Raw genomic sequence first — 20,361 nt, forward strand, 5'->3', positions numbered from 1 at the left:
ATGCAACCCCCTGCTCATGGCAAGAGACAGAGGAGAGTGCTCGATCCTCATACTGCTAGACCTTTCTGCAGCCTTTGATACAGTTGACCATGACATCTTGATAAGCAGGCTACAGGAATACTGCGTCATTGATGGCATAGTTCTTCAGTGGTTCCAATCCTTCTTGAGTGGCAGAACCCAAAAAGGGTTTATGGAGCCCTTCCTGTCCACCTCTGTACCACTTAAGTATGGGGTGCCCCAGGGCTCAATCCTTTCTCTCCTGCTTTTCACGATTTACATGTTACCGCTTGGAAAACAAATCCAAAAACATGGCCTGACATACCACTGCTATGCAGACGACACCCAACTATATCTTTCCTTCAAGCCTGGTGTGACAGACCCAACTCTAACTATAAACGCCTGCTTATGTGAACTACAGCAATGGATGAATGACAACTGGTTGAAACTAAATGCAGACAAAACTGAAGTCCTTGAGAAGATCAATACAAATTCATGAAACAATTCTGGGTGGGAGAAGTTTACGGGTCCCCAGCAGTACATAAAAAGGCAGGAGTTCTAACTTTGATTAATAAACGCTTACAATGTAAAGTCACTGCTCACTCAGCAGACACTGAAGGCAGATGGTCCAGGCTGCAGCTCCAGCTTACGGGGGAAACATTAGTGTTATACAATATATATGGTCAAAACCAAGATTATACTGCTTTCTATGATAAAATACAAGCACAGATAATGAGGGAATCCTTATCATCACTAATAATAGGAGGTGACCTAAATACTGTTCCAGACCATTGGGAAGATAGACGTAATCCAAAACGATCCCTGAGCAGTAGAGATAAATACTTACACCCATTCATGCAAGCCTGTGGACTCATTGACCCATGGAGATACTCCCATCCATATGAAGACGAATTCACGTATTACTCCCCAAAACATGGGTCATTCTCCAGAATTGACCTGTTCTTAATTTCAAGAGCACTCGGAACAAGATTATCCAAAGCCTTTATAGCTGATCTAATAATCTCAGACCATGCACCAGTTGGACTGGTATTAGATGACGCGATCCCAAGGGGTACAGAGATATTGTGGCGATTTCCCACAAAATTGTATGGAAATAATGAGTTCGAGGCCATGCTAAAACAATGGTGGATGGAGTATGCCCAGGATAATGAGGCCCACAAAAATAATTCGATACTGTTTTGGGAAACGGCAAAGGCGGTTCTAAGAGGGAGAATTATCTCCTACACCTCAGCAAAAAAGAAACAGGCCCAAGCACTACATGTCAGAGGGGGAAAAAACTAGAACAGCATTTAAAGCATTTAAACAAAACCCTACCCCTGAAAACAAAAAAATATGGATAGAAGCTAAACTAAAAGGAGATCTATGGTACAAATTGCATGAAGAACTGCAAAAGCCTTACACAACATTAATGTTTAACAAATATGGTGCCTTATAAATGTTTTTCATATATTTGCAAACCTTGTACAATAGTCACCTTGTCATGCCTTGTTGATGTCATAAATCTGTAAACCTAGGGGATGAAAATCTGAAAATCTATAAAATTTATTTTAAAAATAAAAATCAGGTCCTTCTGATCGGAGGGCAGCGCATGACAACAAAACATATTAACTTGCAGTCTTCACCACTGGGAATAGGATGCACGGATCTACGCAGCTCTGATCATGTGCATAGCCTGGGAGTTCTAATTGATGGGGATTTAAACTTCAGAACTCACATCTCTGGTGTGGTGAAATCATCCTATTTTCACCTGAAAAACATCGCAAAAATCAAGCACCTCATCCCCCCAGAAGATCTGCCAACCTTAGTCCATGCCTTCATTACCTCCCGACTGGACTACTGCAATGCTCTCTACACTGGCCTTCCAAAAAAGGACTTGTACCGCCTACAGCTGATACAGAATACTGCTGCCAGACTGCTAACCAACCAACCCCCGTCACTGCCACATAACGCCAGTCCTGCACTCCCTTCACTGGCTACCTATAGAATGGAGTGTCCTATTCAAGATCGGCCTACTGACATTTAAATCACTGAATAATCTGGGCCCTGAATACATGAAAGAAATGTTACAGCTGTGTAGCAATCCCCGCATTCTCAGATCCACAGGTCCTAATAATCTAGTCATACCCAGAGTCCACTTCAAAACTTTTGGTCCCAGAGCCATCTGTCATGCTGCTTCTGCATTTTGGAACTCCTTACCTCAGCAGATCAGGACAGCTCCATCCCTGGACGTGTTTAAATCCAGACTGAAAACCCACCTGTTCAGTTTGGCATTTGCAGAAATAAAACCTTTGTTGTGGGAATACTAAATCCTACTACCAGCTACTGAATCTGAGAGAGCCTAAGCGCTTTGAAGAGAGAAAAGCGCTATAGAAATGTCATTGTATTGTATTGATACTTTCTTATCATCGTAGCGGCTCTACGACTCCGCTCTGTAAAGCCCTCCGCTGGCTCCCCATCAGCTTTAGGATCAATTTCAAAATCCTGTGCTGCAAATCAGTGCACAAGACCTGCCTGACCTTTATCTCCGATCTTGTTTACAGGCACATACCAGCCCGCCCCCTCCGATCCTCCAATGACCTGCGCCTAGTCGCACCATGCATATCTCACTCCCATGCACGATTGCAGGACTTAACTAGGGCTGCCCCCACTCTCTGGAACTCACTCCCACCAGCAATCAGACTCACACCCACCTTTAATACCTTCAAACAAGCCCTCAAGACTCACATTTTCATGCTCACATACCCCCCTACACTAGCACCATAATACGTTCTGTTAGACACCCTCTGAACAGATGCACCTATTGTCTCCACCCCCACCCTTTAATACAATGCAATACAATAACATTTGTAAAGCTCTTTCCTCCCATAGGACTCAAAGCGCATAGTTGTGTCCCAGATCAATACAGGACTGCAGGCTGGGCTGTGTTACAGAGGAGATGGCCAGGAGTTTATGAATGCCAGACTAAAGAGGTGGGTTTTCAGTTTAGATTTAAATGCTTCCAGGGATGGAGCTGTCCTGATTGGGTGTGGCAGGGAGTTCCAAAGTGTAGGGGCAGCATGACAAAAGGCTCTGTCTCCAAAGGTTTTGAGGTGGACTCTGGGGGTGACCAAGGTGTTACGTCCTTTTGATCTTAGATTGTGGGGGATGTGATGCAGTTGCAACAAGTCGTTCAGGTATCCAGGGCCCAGATTGTGCAAGGATTTGAATGTCAGCAATTCAATCTTAAACAAAATTCTCCATGTTATCGGTAGCCAGTGGAGTGAGCACAGGGTTGGTGTTATGTGGCAATGGCGGGGGTTGGCTCGTTAACAGCCTTACGGCAGGATTCTGTACTAATTGCAGGCGGCATAGGTCTTTTTTATGAAGGCCTGTGTAGAGAACATTGCAGTAGTCCGACCTTGATGTGATGAAGGCATGAACTAGGGTTGGAGGATCCTCTGAAGGAATTAGGTGTTTAATCCTTGCAATATTCCTTAGGTGAAACAAGGAATGTTTCACAACAGCTGAGATTTGATTCCTGAAGCTTAATTTCCCATCAATCAGTACTCCACAGATGGTAAGCCTCTGGCAGGGCCCTCCTCCCTTAGTGTTTCCAGCTTGATTATGCAATCTTACTGTCAATCGCCCCTCTTGTGGACTAGAACAGTCACTATTTTTGACCTATGATACTGTACTGTTATCAAATTATTTGCATCTTATTTTATTGTGAGTTTCCTGTATGTCCTACCTTGTATGTTAACCCATTTATCTATTGTACAGTGCTGCGTAATATGTTAGCGCTTTATAAATAGAATAAATAATAATATTAATGTAATTAGCTTCTGTGTGAAACTGCCGTGAGGCTCCCAGCAACCAGCACCCCCCATTATCCACCCCAGCACCGGTACGTGTTTAGTCTCTTCTTATGGACTGTGAAGTGATGATGTAACACACAGCCTACTTGTCTGCACATTGCCAAATAAAGGAAGTTGTACAGCAGTGCCGACCGTCCTCTTTCCCTTCATCCCTAATGATAATTGTTCCTCCCCTCAGAATTCTCTAACAGGAAGTGATGATGTTTCTCTATTTGCAGGGCAGAGTCCCGGCATCAGGAACCTCTCAGAGACTCGTCTCTCTGTATCCACAGACTGTACAGCGGATGATGATGTCACTGGACAAGAGTCTCCTGCAGATATCCTGGTGACCCCAGACTCCCCTCACCTTTCTAACGCTGAGGGGCTTCATACCCAGCACAGCTCTCCCCCTGCTGGAGAATCTTATTCCTGTTCCATGATTGGGAAATGTTTTGTTTCTAAATCAGAGACTTTCATACATAAGAAACCACAGAATGGTGAGAAGCCCTATTTATGTGCTGAGTGTGGGAAATGTTTTGATCGGAAATCAAGACTTGTCAGACATGAAAGATCTCACACTGGTGAGAAGCCCTATTCATGTGCTGAGTGTGGGAAATCGTTTGGCCGTAAATCCCATCTTGTCACACATGAGAGATCTCACACTGGTGAGAAGCCTTATTCATGTGCTGAGTGTGGGAAATGTTTTGGGTTTAAGTACCAACTTGTCCCACATGAGAGAACTCACACCAGTGAGAAGCCCTATTCATGTACTGAGTGTGGGAAATGTTTTGTTCGGAAATCATTTCTTGTCATACATAAGAGATCACACACTGGTGAGAAGCCCTATTCATGTAATGAATGTGGGACATGTTTTGTTAAGAAGTCAGACCTTGTCACACATGAGAGATCTCACACAGGTGAGAAGCCCTTCTCATGTACTGAGTGTGGGAAATGTTTTGTTCGGAAATCATATCTCGTCACACATGAGAGATCCCACACTGGTGAGAAGCCCTATTCATGTGCTGAGTGTGGGAAATGTTTTGGGTGTAAATCCTATCTTAATAGACATGCCAGTTGTCACACTGATGAGAAACCATACTCATGTTCTGAGTGTGGGAAATGTTTTGTGGGTAAATCTTATCTAGTCGCACATGAAAGATCTCACACTAATGAAAAACCCTATTTGTGTTCTCAGTGTGGGAAATGTTTTCGGAGTAAGTCCCATCTTCTCACACATGAGAGATCTCACACTGGTGAGAAGCCCTATTCATGTGACAAGTGTGGGAAATGTTTTTTTCAGAATTCAGCTCTTGTCACACATAAGAGATCTCACACTGGTGAGAAGCCCTATCCATGTCCTGAGTGTGGGCTATGTTTTCGATGTAAAATGTATCTTAATAGACATATGAGATCTCACACTGGTGAGAAATCATACTCATGTGCAGAGTGTGGGAAATATTTTGGGAGTAAATCCAGTCTTATTAAACATGAGAAATGTCACACAAGTGAGAAGCCCTATTCATGTGCTGAGTGTGGGAAATGTTTTAGGTATAAAAAAAATCTTGTGGAACATGAGAGATCTCACACCGGTGAGAAGCCCTATTTGTGTACTGAGTGTGGGAAAAGTTTTGGAAGTAAATCAAGCTTTGTCAGACATGTGAGATACCACACTGGTGAGAAGCCATTTTCGTGTGCTGAGTGTGGGAAATGTTTTGGAGAGAAAGCAAAGCTTGTCATACATGAAAGATCCCACACTGGTGAGAAGCCCTATTCATGTGCTGAGTGTGGGAAATGTTTTGGGCGTAAAATAAGCCTTGTAGAACATGAGAGATCTCACACTGGTGAGAAGCCCTATTCATGTACTGAATGTGGGAAAGGTTTTGGAAGTAGCTCAAGCTTTATTAGACATGTGAGATCCCACACTGGTGAGAAGACTTATTCATGTGCTGAGTGTGGGAAATGTTTTTCTCAGAAATCACAGCTTGCCAGACATGAGAGATCTCACACTGGTGAGTAGCCCTTTTCATGTGCTGAGTGTAGAATTCCAAAGAGAAGAGACCCAGCACCGTCCTCAAATGTATTCAAGCTCTTTTTATTTTCAAGGCATTAAAAAGCAGAAAAGGGCAATTCTATGCAATGTTTCCAAGAGGTCCCTCCCCTTATCAAGCTGACAAGCTCTCTGAATCAATACAATCTCAGTCAGCCTTAAATATTGGTTGCTCCGCAAAGGAGCCAATCAGAATGGCCTGGGCGCCCTGTTTCCGACCAATCAAGCTAGGTTCCTAAATCCAAACACTCCCACTCAAAAGAGGACCTGATGGGGAACTACATCTATTTTTATGCTCCAGTAACCTTGTAAAGGCCGCCAGAGCGCAGACCAATAGAGGAAAGGCATGTCCAGAATCAAAAAAGTCAAAACGCATGACGTACGCATCAATATGCAATAAAATTACGCATGCGGACAATAAAGTGCAATTTTATTGCGTATTTAGGCGTACGTCAGGCGTTTTGACTTTTTTGATTCAGGACATGCCCTGCCGCTATTGGTCGTCGCTGTGGCGGCCTTTACAAGGCGATTGGAGCATATAAATGTATTTCCTCATCAAGTCCTCTTTTGAGTGGGAGTGTCTTGATTTAGGAACCTAGCTTGATTGGTTGGCTGATTGCATTGATTCAGAGGGCTTGTCGGCTTGATAAAGAGAGGAGGCTCCTCTCGAAACGTCACATTGACTTGCCCTTTTTCTGCTGTTTTAAGGCCTTAAAAATAAAAAGAGCTTAAAGTGAATGTTTACCGTTTAAAAAAAAAAAAAGTCAGACACTCACCTAAGGAGAGGGAAGGCTCGGTCCTTATGAGCCTTCCCTCTCCTCTCCCGGTGCCCGGTCCCGCGCAGGATCCCCCGTGGCAGTATTCGACCAGTTTGGTCAAATACTGCCACTTCCGCAGCCGAAGGGATGTTTCAGGAGCACTCGGGTTTCCGAGGACGGGGCCGCTCCATAGTACACATGCGCGAGCGCCCTCTATGACGCACTTGCGCATGCGTAGTATGGAGCGGCCCGTCTTCGGAAGCCCGAGTGCTCCCGAAGACCTCCGAAGTCCCTGCGGCGGCGGACGCGAACGGGGGAGCCAGCGCAGCACTGAGGGCACCGGGAGAGGAGAGGGAAGGCTCATTAGGACCGAGCCTTCCCACTCCTTAGGTGAGTATCTGACTTTTTTATTTTTCTAGTGGTACCCATTGGCTTTAAATACATTTGAAGACAGTGCTGGGTCCTTTCTCATCGCACTTCTACTGCTGTTCCTGGAGGCAGAGGGACAACGACCAGAGCACGTCGTACTTGGATGGTTGGGTGCTGCCTACTACTGTCTCTCCGCTGTGCTGAGTGTAGGAAATGTTTTGAGAATAAATCATGTTTTTTCAAGGAATGGTGTTAAAGAAAACCTGAACTGAAAATGAAAAGTCAAAATAAACATAAGTCATAATAAGCACAAGTCATACTTACCTCCTGTGTAGTCTACTCCTCAATCTCTCTCTATGCTCCTGCGTCCTGTTTGTCCACTTTGATAAAAGGAATTCTCCGTCCTCCATTTTGAAAATGGCCATTACCCCATAACAGCTTCCTGGTCAGCACACTGTTAAACTGTAACATCACCCACTTGAGCCATAGGGAAACATGGACATTACCAGGCACATCAGTTGTCCTCTCAGCTATAACTGACAGCAACGAATATATTTCAGTTCTGATGTCAAATGTTGTCAGAACTAAAAGGGGTCATTGTCAGAAGAAAATGGTGAGCTTCTGAGAGGAACTGACGGCAAGGTAATTATGTAATGTTCATTTGAAGTTACCTCGTGTGTTTATTTTAAATTATTTTACTCAGTTCAGGTTCCCTTTAAGGGGGTTACACTTATTTGAATCACAAACATTTTTCCACATAATTTTAGTCTATGGGTCAAACAAATAATGCACCGGTATGCGTTTTAATTACATTTTAGGTGCAGATAAAAATGCTTGGTAAGTACATTCTTTTTTGCAAACTGTATGCAAATCATGCATTTTACATGCAATGGTTTTCTATGGGAAATACGGTAAAAAAAAACACATGCCTTTTTGATGCATTTTTGAGAAAAACGGGGAAAAAAAAGTTAAAAATGAGCTTTAAACTTTTTATTTAGAAAATTAACCTTCCTGGTGGTAACCTCGAGCGTAGCTCAGGGTAAGAATAAGATGCTGGGAGCTAAAACCACACAGCCCTGGCTGCTACCCGGGTCTTGTGTGGCAATCGGTGCTGCTGTGCGGGTCTCCAGGACTCTCCTGCTGGCCACCGGGATACCGATCCTCTCTCTTCATCCTGGATCCTGGCGGTCAATCAGCAGCGGTGCGGCACGTGGCATGACGTCAGCTCTAGCACAGGACAGAAGAAAAACTGCCAAATGCACCCTTGTATGTATGTATAGAGTTTAGCCTGTCTAATTCCCCATCCTTTGAGTCTAATCACAGATTGTAATTTGATCTCTCCCCTGCGTCACATGATTGCCATGGCAGATAAACTCCTTTTATTCCCAACTGCTTCTGCCCTAAGTGCTACTGCTGATTTGTCTTACTCTGCCAGGCCTTACTGTTACCAGTTTTTGCCTGGATTTTGACTACGCTCTGCCTGCCACCTGCACCGACCTCTGCCTGGGTTTTGACTACTCTCTGCCTGCCGCCCGCACCGACCTCTGCCTGGGTTTTGACTACTCTCTGCCTGCCGCCTGCACCGACCTCTGTCTGGGTTTTGACTACTCTCTGCCTGCCGCCTGCACCGACCTGTGCCTACGTTTTGACTACTCTCTGCCTGCTACCTGCACTGACCTCTGCCTGGGTTTTGATTACTCTCTGCCTGCCGCCTGCACCGACCTCAGCCTGGATTTTGACTACTCTCTGCCTGCCACCTGCACTGACCTCTGCCTGGGTTTTGACTACTCTCTGCCTGTCCCCTGCACCGACCTCTGCCTGGGTTTTGACTACTCTCTGTCTGCCGCCTGCACCGACCTCTGCCTGGGTTTTGACTACTCTCTGCCTGCCACCTGCACTGACCTCTGCCTGGGTTTTGACTACTCTCTGCCTGCCCCCTGCACCGACCTCTGCCTGGGTTTTGACTACTCTCTGCCTGCCGTCTGCCTCGATTTCTGTCACTTTATGGAGTATATTCCTCCCACTTACTCCCACGCCCAAAAAAAAAAAATGCACCAACCAGGTTGTGTGTTGTATGATGCAGCAAGACAGATGGCAAAAGGAATAAGTCAGAAAGGAATCACGCTTCTACTTCCCCGATTGTGATGTTGCCCTGCTTCAAAATATACCACACGCGGGATGTGTATTAGGTATATCTATATATGTAAATACTGTATAGTCTGGTGCTTTATTTTTACAGTTTCATTATTTTTTAAGTTTATTCATAAATTTAATTACCGTGTTTTTTGGACTATAAGACGCTCCTGACCATAAGACGCACCTAGGTTTAGAGGACAGAATCCAGAGGGAAAAGCATATATACTAAACCTGGTGCATCCTTGGTAAAGGGGCATCTTGTGGATTATGCCCACTTTGTACCTCATGCCCCCTAGTACCTCTTGTGTCTCCCTGTGTGCTCCTCTATCCCCCTTGTGTCCTCCTCTATGCCCCTTTGTGTCCCCGTGTCCTCATCTGCATGGGCACAGTACAGGGAGTCCCCGGCATTGCAGGGGGTTGGAGGTTTGTATTGACAGGCGATCACAAGTCAGGAACTCCCTGCATTTGGACTATAAGACGCAGTGACTTCCCCCCCCCCCCCCTCCCACTTTTGGGAGAGAAAAAATTAGTCTTATAGTCCAAAAAATACAGTATTTTAACAATTTTGTGTTCCAGTCTTTTATTTTACGCATGATGTCTACAAGACCTTTATTCTGACATATTTTGGGGCATTATGACTTAAGATTTGGAGGACTAAAATTCTTCTAAAATAATGTACCGATTTTAGACCCTTAAATCCAGAAAGAAATGGACCAACCGGAAGGTTAATCAAAAATGTAGACCGAAACACATGAAAAATGTGTATAAAATGCAAAGGATAAATGCTAACTTAGGAAAATTGCTGAAACGCACATACCAGAAAAATTATGCTTTTCTGCATGGACAAGTGTGACCCCAGCCTGAGGGAAACGTTTTGGCCATGTCTCTTTCTTGCTGCTTCGTGATTGGTTTGTTGAAGCTTTAAAGTCCATGAGGTGACATAATGAAATAAACATGGGTACATACAGTACTAAGCCTAGTTAGAATTTGCCTTGTCACTTTATATATTTCTCATTGTAAGGGTTGATAAACCAACAGACTTATCTATATAAATGAGGCAGGATCTGCAGTCTCATGCAGCCACAGCTCTCCTAAAGAGTAAATAGAAGCCAAAACACTTTTATTTTGCTGATCAAACACTGCTGGTGAGAAGAGAGTGCTGAAAAGATATTGATTTATGTATTTGAAACAAGATAGATAGATAGATAGATAGATAGACAGTCTGTAAATGCAAGATTTTACAGACCAATCTGCTGCTTATACATATCAGAGTGTTTGGCTACAGACCAAGCAGCTGCTTGTACAGAATGGCGTATATTTACATGTGTTTGGCTATTTGACTTGTAGTTTGGGATTATATTTACACAATAAGCATTGCTTTCTGCTGTAACAGAATGGTGGATATTTTAGTATGTTTGGCTGCCTGAGCTTAGTGTGTTATTATATTTACATGCACATTAGCAGAGAGTCTTATAATGCAATCTAGTAGGTACATACCATGCAATTTCCAATCTTATAGATCAGTCAAATTGATTATTTCTGACAGGTCCAATCTGATTTCCAATCATTTTTCTGATAGGTTTTCCAATCACTTATACTGTATACAAAATCGATCAGAAAAATTATCACCAGAAATTGGAAATAATCGATTTGACCCGTCTATCTGATGGGAAATGTCATGGTTGTACCAGGCATTAGAAAAGTGGTCCCAAGATCCTATAGGTGCCCATACATCGCCTTGGCGGTCGATTGACCATTCTGTTAGATAATTATTATCGAATCAGAAAAAAATCTGTGCCAGGTGCAGGCCAGATGGACGATGCAACCAATTTTCGACCGAGCATGTAGATTGTACATGCTGCAAGATATTGGGCTGTCAAGGCCAATCAGGTGTGTGGTGGTAACAGCGAGTGATATCAGGACGAGCGACGAACCCCCCCGGCACTGTCCCCTCTAATGTCCAGTGTGCCCCCCCCCAGTGGCCAGTGGCCAGTGTCCTATGCATTACCTGCCTACGGCCGCCGCTGGATCCGGGCTTTGTCCTCCGTACATACACATGATTGCCGGAGTAACGTGGGTGTGTGTGTGATGTCACACACGTGCCCATGTCTATGCCGGACATCATCACTTGGTGCACATGTATGGACGGAGCCTTGAGCCAGCGGCAGCCACGGACAGGTAATATAGAGCACTGGGCATTGTGGGGGGCACATTGGACATTAGGGGGCAGCAGTGAGGCGGTGGATGCAGTGTCACAAGGCCGATTCTGGATTAGTTTCAATGTGAGGTTGATTGGGAATCGAACTGCAATGTATGGGCAGCTGACAGATCTCTCTCTTATTAGAGTTAATTAGAGAGAGATTTGTCTCCTAGTCGGATCTGCCCATCATCGCTGATGTATGGCTACCTAAAGGGATCTCCTTTAACTGATAGCAAACATTTAACAGACTTGATCAACAATAGTGAATTACACTGGGGAATATTTCACAATGAATATTTGCTCTGTACAAGACAAGAAAGTCCTAGTGCAGTGATGGCTAACCTTGGCAAGTCCCATGAGGCATTGCAATACTCTGACAGCCCTAAGCATACCTGGCGGAGGCAGAGGCATGATGGGATTTGTAGTTTTGTCACAGCTGGAGTGCCATGATTAGCCATCACTGTCCTAGTGTCTCTCAAAGTAAACCATTTGTGCTCTGACTGTATAACAGGTAATATAATATATAGAAAAAGACTGGTCCCTTTTGAATCAAAATAAAACAATAAGAAAAATAATTATTACATAATTTCTATAATTCACAAACCCCTCCAAGATCCTTAAAGGATACCCGAGGTGACATGTGACATGAAGAGATAGACATGGGTATGTACAGTGCCTAGCACACAAATAACTATGCTGTGTTCCTTTTTTTCTTTCTCTGCCTAAAAGAGTTAAATATCAGGTATGTAAGTGGCTGACTCATTCCTGACTCAGACAGGAAGGGACTACAGTGTGACCCTCACTGATAAGAAATTACAACTATAAAACACTTTGCTAGCAGAAAATGGCTTCTGAGAGCAGGAAAGAGATAAAAAGGGACAATAGTTCATAGATTTTAGCTCTGGCATACTTCAATGAATGTGTAATTGAGCAAAAACAATAAAACAGTTCAAACTTAAAAAGTAGATTTATACAAAAAATAAAACTGTGGAATATCTTTAAAAGTCATTTTTAGGAGAAGGAAAACAGATACAATCGTTTATTTCATTAGTTTATTTTTGCCTTGGGTGTCCTTTAAAATAAACAGGAAAAAGCAATACTAAGTGTCACCCTGGGTATAAGTTCTGTGCATAACTGATGGTATGCTGGATCATACTGTCTCCAGAACCCCTTACATCAAAAGCAGTCTTCACACTTCTCCCTGTCCTAAAACTCTTGCCAGGAGTTTCAAAAGAGATCCTCTATGTTTCCACACACAGCTGTTCTGCTGTCATGCCAGCTGAGCTCAGGGAAATCTTAAACCCCTGTTTTTTATATTTCATGCTTTTCTGGGAATATGATAACTGGACCTTTTTTTTTTTTACAAATATTATAAAGGCCAGTCTGACACAGATTCTGGGAAGTGTCCAGATAGATAGGACATCCAGACACTGAGGAATACAGGTTCTCAGTCATAACTTACAGTTTAATACGCATGTTTCATATGTGTGGATTCATTACACTTTACTGAATGCAAATAGTATTATTATTATTATTATTATAATTATTGCAATCAATGTATTCATAGGCCTTATGTGCACAGAGAAATCACCCAGATATCTCCCTGTCGGAAATGGGGCTGGAGTTTCCCTTCTTGCTGGCAGGGCATCAGCTCCAAAATCAGCCCCTCCTATCAGGAGACTTGGCAGCCGATTGACCATCCGATTCAATTATTATAATCAGATTGATTGAAAGCCAAGAGTATGCCCGATTGACAAAGCGACCAATTTCAGGCCTATCGGATATGCTGCAAGATGTCGGGCCGACTTGATTGACAGATAAAGTATACTGCACCAGCCACTGAGGGGCATATTATACATTAGGGGGGAGGATTCCCCAGAGATTTCATGCTGAAATTGATCAGGAATGGGCAGGCAACAGATCTCTGTCCGATCAGAGAGAGCTCTGTCTCTAGGTTGATCTGCTCATACATCTTCTAATATATGGGCACCTTAAGAGATCTGATACCACAGGTCTCTGTTGTCCTCAGGTTTAACACACACCATACAATCTTGATTGTTCAATCTTACCACTTTCATGTAGTATAAGAGCTTATCCAATCAATCATTCAAGGTATTTTCAATCTGTTGGCCCTTATACTACATAGATTTGGTAAATCTGTACAACCAAGATTGTATGGTGTGAGTTGAGCTTTAGTCTATCATCTGTTGTCGAAGTTCATCTACCGACACGCCAGAAGGACAATGGCCAAAATGCAATACTTTGGTTTATTCTGCACAAAGACTTCAGAATCAGAATCATCTTTATTGTCGCCAAGTACACCGATTGGTGTGCCCGGAATTGCTTGTGGTTCACATGGCAAATGGCAGTTCGGGAACATATAACAACGCAAGGCAAACATACAAAGCAAACATTTAAAGCAACAGCAAACATATAAAGCAATAGCCGGATTGAATCTTGGGAGGGTCAGAGTTTACAGCTATGAGGGAGGGTTTCCCTGAGGGCTAGAGTGTCTCAGTGGTCAGACCTGGTGGTGGTGGTGGGTGGGGGGGGTCTTGAGTTTAGCGAGTTCATCAAGAGGACCGCTTGGGGGAAGAAGGTGTTCATGCGCCTGGTGGTTTTGGAGGGGATGGATCTGAAACAGTGTCCTAATGGTAGGGGCTCGAAGTAGCGCCTGCCTGGGTGGGAGGGATCGAGTAAGATCTTGGAGGCCCTTGCCTTCATTCTCAGGCAGAGACTTAACAGCTTATTGGATTCAGAACGTTTCAGACAATCTCCATAATTTTCTCTTTTCTGTATTTCTATCCAACCAATCCTGTGCAACTGCTAGATATATTTGTTTGCCAGTTTTAATGCATATATTTTTTGTGTATAGTTTATATAATAAAACTAACAATGTAATTACTTCAGTTTTGCCCTTGTTACCTGATTACACATCATCCAACCTTAAACGTTTACTCACAGTGCAATTGCCTAGAGAAGCCTCCAATGGTTGAGATCTGAATGGCAACTGTGGCATAGTTATTCAAAAATGTTGTCTGCACCACCTGCATATGGAGAGTGTGCTGGGGCCAAAACAATTAAGCATAAGGAGGAAGAGGAAAGAGACCCAGCAATACAGCACCACTCAATACCGTTTCATAAAGTGTATAAATACAGGATCTTTATTACACATGATCAGTCAAATATAGACGAAAGGCAATACTTCCATAATGCAACGAATAAAAACACTTAAGACTCAATGCCACAAAAATTGCATCACATGTATCAATGACTATAGTCTCAGATAATACCACAGCATATATATTGTTAATCTATAACATTGCAGGGAGCTCAGTACTGAGACCCTTGATGCTAGAACCCGGGTTCAGCAAGGTGCTACTAGTGCCAATAAAGTGCCTCTTTTGCAAAGAAGTATATATATCAGAACCAGAAACATGTATTTTGCCAGGTACAATGAGAGTTGTACTCGGAATTATTTTTGGCACTACAAGGTCGGTGATGGTACAGTTACATACGGTGGTGTGTACAGTAATACACAGGATGGTGCATAAACATTCAGTGGTGCATGAACATACAGTAATTACAATAGATCCACAGCAGTCAGTAAATACAGAAGATGCATAAAAGATAAGCCAAGGAGAGGGGGGGGGAGGGGGCGGCGATCCTCTAGCCAGCAGCAGTTCTTCAGGATGGCCAGCAGTGTTGTGTATATGTGAGAGGTGTCTCTTCTCGGGAAGCATCAGCTGGAGATTCAGCAGCGGTAGTCCTGATGGGATGCAAGCTGGTTCCCGATGAAAGTGCAGCCGGAGCTGGGGAACCCCGCTGTGGACCGCATGGGCACACCGGCTCAGAGGACTGCACAGTGAGGATGTGCTAGCGGCCAGTAAGCCGATAGCAGGAGGAGGCTGGCTGGTTGCTCTGGAGCCAGGGAGCTTTGGACGGACCACGTGGGTGGCCGGTGTGCTGACGAAATATCTTACCGGTCGAATCAGCCGACATTCACTATCAAACATATAGCAGGAGGGTTAAGGTTAGGGGATAGTAAAGTCTATGGGAAGTAGGTTAGTTTGACGGTGTAGGTTAGATTGTTGGAGCACCGGCCCAAAAGTCGGGTGGGGGGGGGGAGCCTGGCTCAGTGAGCCTGAGACCTGCCCCTCCACATAGATGGCTCGCCTGTTCGGCGGTTCTCTGGCTTCAGTTATCCTGGCATCCTCCTCGCAGAGCCGAACTTTTATGGGTCCATCTATGATCAGCAAAGCAGGAGGGACCAAAACCATGGTGACTGAGGAGAGGATTAGGGGGTATTAGGGGAAAAAAGCCGGATCCCTGCCAGAGCCCTGTGTGTCGTGGCTACCCTACATGGCGCCGCCGCATCCCACCTCCTATATTAGAACTCACCAACAGTAATATAAATACAAACAATATCCCAAAAATTGTGTAAACAGCATAAAAAACAGTGCTAAAGGTGATCTACCACATTATACGCTTTTGAGATGCATGAATTTATATATAAGAATGAAGTGAAGCAGCTCATATGAAAGTGCATAGTAGATAAATATGATACGGAGAACTCCCACCGTTAGGAAGTGTAATAAAAAAAAAATCAGTTATTACTCAGCATTGCATTACACAGAGCTCTGTTATTACCAGGGCCGGATTTCTGGCAAGGCCACATAGGCCATGGCCTAGGGCACCAGAAATTTAGGGGCGGCTCAGTGAGGGGCAGTAAAGCTGTTCTATGGAGCCATCCCTATCTACAAGGACAGATTTACCCTTTGAACTCTCTGTCCTGTACTTGTGTCATCCCTGCAAGACCTGTAAGCTCTATCATGCAGGTACACATCAGCCTAACTCTCATGGTGACACAATGGTTCCATCATTAATGAGATGGCAAGCATAACATAAAAGTTCTTAAGGAAAACATAACATAGTCTATACACATATTACTAAAATAGTTATTGTCTGTGACATCCAATGATGGAAAGTAAGTAGAATTCTCATTGGGGCACACAGATATAAAAACCAAACAGACAGTATAGTTGGCCTTGGGCGGTAAAAAAGTACAAATCCGGCCCTGGTTATTACGGTGTGATGATGCAGTGTGCTGCCAATTCATGCTGTGTGACATTTCTCTGCTAGTTAGTGCCATTAATGTTGTCACAAGACAAACTGCCAATAACACAACATTTTTTATTATTATTATTCAATATGGAATAGGGTGCAACTGTATATGGAAATATTGTTCCATGACAAAGAAAACTGTATTATTAACAGTATTAGAAGGCTGAGTGCAGGTGATTCCACAAGCAGAGACTGCAGTTAGCCTATTCACCACAAGATGGCGGCCTCGCTGTACCCAGGTGAAACGCACAGATAGGAAGAATTTTAGCCAAAGACAGGAAATGATGTAACTAAAAGAGGAAGTGATGTAACAGCACGAGGAGAAGTTGCAGGAGATGGAGGGAACACACGGCTGGAAGAGGTAATTGTGTGATTGTTGTTATATATTGAGTAGAGCAGAGGTCGGGGTGGGCATACTTTGTTACAGAGGAGGTCATAGTACACCTGTCACTATCCTGATCATCCCCCCTGCAGTAATTGCCATACAAGAGACTTTATATAACTGCTGTGACTTGTTTGCCAGTTTTCTAGTGGCCCCCCTACATGTGCCATAGATTATGTCTGGCATCTCACCTTCCTAGTAATAAGTCACATCACAGAGACAAGAGAAGATGTATATGGAATATAGCCATGTCCCCCCAGTGCCGGCATCTCACCTTCCTAGCAATAATTCAGTCACATCACAGAGACAAGAGAAGATGTATATGGAATATAGCCATGTCCCTCCAGTGCTGGCATCTCACCTTCCTAGTAATAATTCAGTCACATCACAGAGACAAGAGAAGATGTATATGGAATATAGCCATGTCCCCCCAGTGCCGGCATCTCACCTTCCTAGTAATAATTCAGTCACATCACAGAGACAAGAGAAGATGTATATGGAATATAGCCATGTCCCTCCAGTGCCAGCATCTCACCTTCCTAGTAATAATTCACATCACAGAGACAAGAGAAGATGTATATGGAATATAGCCATGTCCCCCCAGTGCTGGCATCTCACCTTCCTAGTAATAATTCAGTCACATCACAGAAACAAGAGAAGATGTATATGGAATATAGCCATGTCCCTCCAGTGCTGGCATCTCACCTTCCTAGTAATATTCAGTCACATCACAGAGACAAGAGAAGATGTATATGGAATATAGCCATGTCCCTCCAGTGCTGACATCTCACCTTCCTAGTAATAATTCAGTCACATCACAGAAACAAGAGAAGATGTATATGGAATATAGCCATGTCCCTCCAGTGCTGGCATCTCACCTTCCTAGTAATAATTCACATCACAGAGACAAGAGAAGATGTATATGGAATATAGCCATGTCCCCCCAGTGCTGGCATCTCACCTTCCTAGTAATAATTCAGTCACATCACAGAAACAAGAGAAGATGTATATGGAATATAGCCATGTCCCTCCAGTGCTGGCATCTCACCTTCCTAGTAATATTCAGTCACATCACAGAGACAAGAGAAGATGTATATGGAATATAGCCATGTCCCTCCAGTGCTGGCATCTCACCTTCCTAGTAATAACTCACATCACAGAGACAAGAGAAGATGTATATGGAATATAGCCATGTCCCTCCAGTGCTGGCGTCTCACCTTCCTAGTAATAATTCACATCACAGAGACAAGAGAAGATGTATATGGAATATAGCCATGTCCCTCCAGTGCTGGCGTCTCACCTTCCTAGTAATAATTCACATCACAGAGACAAGAGAAGATGTATATGGAATATAGCCATGTCCCTCCAGTGCTGGCATCTCACCTTCCTAGTAATATTCAGTCACATCACAGAGACAAGAGAAGATGTATATGAAATATAGCCATGTCCCTCCAGTGCCGGCATCTCACCTTTCTAGTAATAATTCAGTCACATCACAGAGACAAGAGAAGATGTATATGGAATATAGCCATGTCCCTCCAGTGCTGGCATCTCACCTTCCTAGTAATAATTCAGTCACATCACAGAGACAAGAGAAGATGTATATGGAATATAGCCATGTCCCTCCAGTGCCGGCATCTCACCTTCCTAGTAATAAGTCACATCACAGAGACAAGAGAAGATCTATATGGAATATAGCCATGTCCCTCCAGTGCTGACATCTCACCTTCCTAGTAATAATTCAGTCACATCACAGAGACAAGAGAAGATGTATATGGAATATAGCCATGTCCCTCCAGTGCTGGCATCTTACCTTCCTAGTAATAATTCAGTCACATCACAGAGACAAGAGAAGATGTATATGGAATATAGCCATGTCCCCCCAGTGCCGGCATCTCACCTTCCTAGTAATTATTCAGTCACATCACAGAGACAAGAGAAGATGTATGTGGAATATAGCCATGTCCCCCCAGTGCCGGCATCTCACCTTCCTAGTAATTATTCAGTCACATCACAGAGACAAGAGAAGATGTATGTGGAATATAGCCATGTCCCTCCAGTGCTGGCATCTCACCTTCCTAGTAATAATTCAGTCACATCACAGAGACAAGAGAAGATGTATATGGAATATAGCCATGTCCCTCCAGTGCCGGCATCTCCCCTTCCTAGTAATAATTCAGTCACATCACAGAGACAAGAGAAGATGTATATGGAATATAGCCATGTCCCTCCAGTGCTGGCATCTCACCTTCCTAGTAATAAGTCAGTCACATCACAGAGACAAGAGAAGATGTATGTGGAATATAGCCATGTCCCTCCAGTGCTGGCATCTCACCTTCCTAGTAATAAGTCAGTCACATCACAGAGACAAGAGAAGATGTATGTGGAATATAGCCATGTCCCTCCAGTGCTGGCATCTCACCTTCCTAGTAATAAGTCAGTCACATCACAGAGACAAGAGAAGATGTATATGGAATATAGCCATGTCTCCCCAGTGCTAACATTTACCCTGTATAGCCTCTTGTGCACTGGTACACTATAGTAAACAGACGTAGTCCGGCACTCAAATGCTGACTCTGGGGGGATTGAGGGCTCCACTCAGAAAGCACCTAGCATGTGCGTGCTTGCTAGCAACTTCCACCACCCTTGAGCAGGGACCTTCACACAGGCTCACAGTCCAAAGCAGGAGGCATGCAGCAAGTGGGGTCAGTGCAGGGCACAACATACAATTGACACATGTAAAAGAAAGGATACTGTGCACCTGTCTCCTTATTCGAACTGCCGTTTTATTTTCTTCACACAGCCTGTGGTAAACAGTGATGACATATATGCGTAAACAACGTCAAACCTAAACTGCTGAAGGTGCTGCGGTGGTTGAGGGAGGGTGACCAGGGACAGATAGGACGACACAACAGCCGTTTCACGCCGCTCGGGCGCTTGTTCACGTGCGTGTCCGTGCATAGGCGGCGCCGGGCGGCTGGCGAGTAAACTCTTCAAGCCACGCCCCCGGCGCCGTCTCATTGGAGTGGAATTGTGATGGGGAAAGGTCGGAGAGTGAAGGGGCGTGGCTTCGCCGCCCAGCGGCGCAAAGACCACGTCAGTGACCAAAACAGGGCTGCATCCAAACACTGCCCAGTAAAATAACACTTGTGATTTACATAGCTGTGAATAAAAAGTAATAAATACGTGTTACGATCTTCCTTGCGGAAGAAAATAAAATCAGTGCTGTGAAACCATACACATTTTCGTAAATATTGTAAACATATATAACTACCTTGAAACACTCTTACTGTGCGCTGTGCAACACCTATAGATACCCACTGAGGTTTGCCTAAAAGCGCTATTAGTCATTAAATCTACCTTTATTATGCTACATAAAATCATTATTTTATTGTATTGCCACATTTTTTATGGTGTTGCCCCTAAAAAAGGTAGAAAACCCCCAAACTACCCTAAAACCCCATTAAAAAAGAGAGACCAGGAGGAACAGTGCG

The 20,361-nt window shown here is 43.9% G+C and overlaps 1 protein-coding gene and 1 pseudogene across 1 annotated transcript in view; both read left to right on the top strand.

Annotated features, from left to right (window-relative positions):
* LOC137537149 (zinc finger protein 850-like) overlaps positions 1 to 6,128 on the top strand; it is a 44,606-nt gene extending 38,478 nt beyond the window's left edge. The window contains exon 5 of the mRNA XM_068259274.1: positions 4,091 to 6,128. Coding sequence (XP_068115375.1) covers positions 4,091 to 5,868 — 1,778 coding nt within the window. The 3' untranslated portion in view covers positions 5,869 to 6,128. The remainder of the gene's footprint in view (positions 1 to 4,090) is intronic.
* Positions 6,129 to 16,793: 10,665 nt separating this feature from the next.
* The window catches only part of LOC137537150 (zinc finger protein 208-like), a 486,444-nt pseudogene continuing 482,876 nt past the window's right edge, over positions 16,794 to 20,361 (top strand).

This window comes from Hyperolius riggenbachi, chromosome 10, assembly GCF_040937935.1.
Source record: "Hyperolius riggenbachi isolate aHypRig1 chromosome 10, aHypRig1.pri, whole genome shotgun sequence".
In the NCBI taxonomy this organism is placed as follows: Eukaryota; Metazoa; Chordata; class Amphibia; order Anura; family Hyperoliidae; genus Hyperolius; species Hyperolius riggenbachi.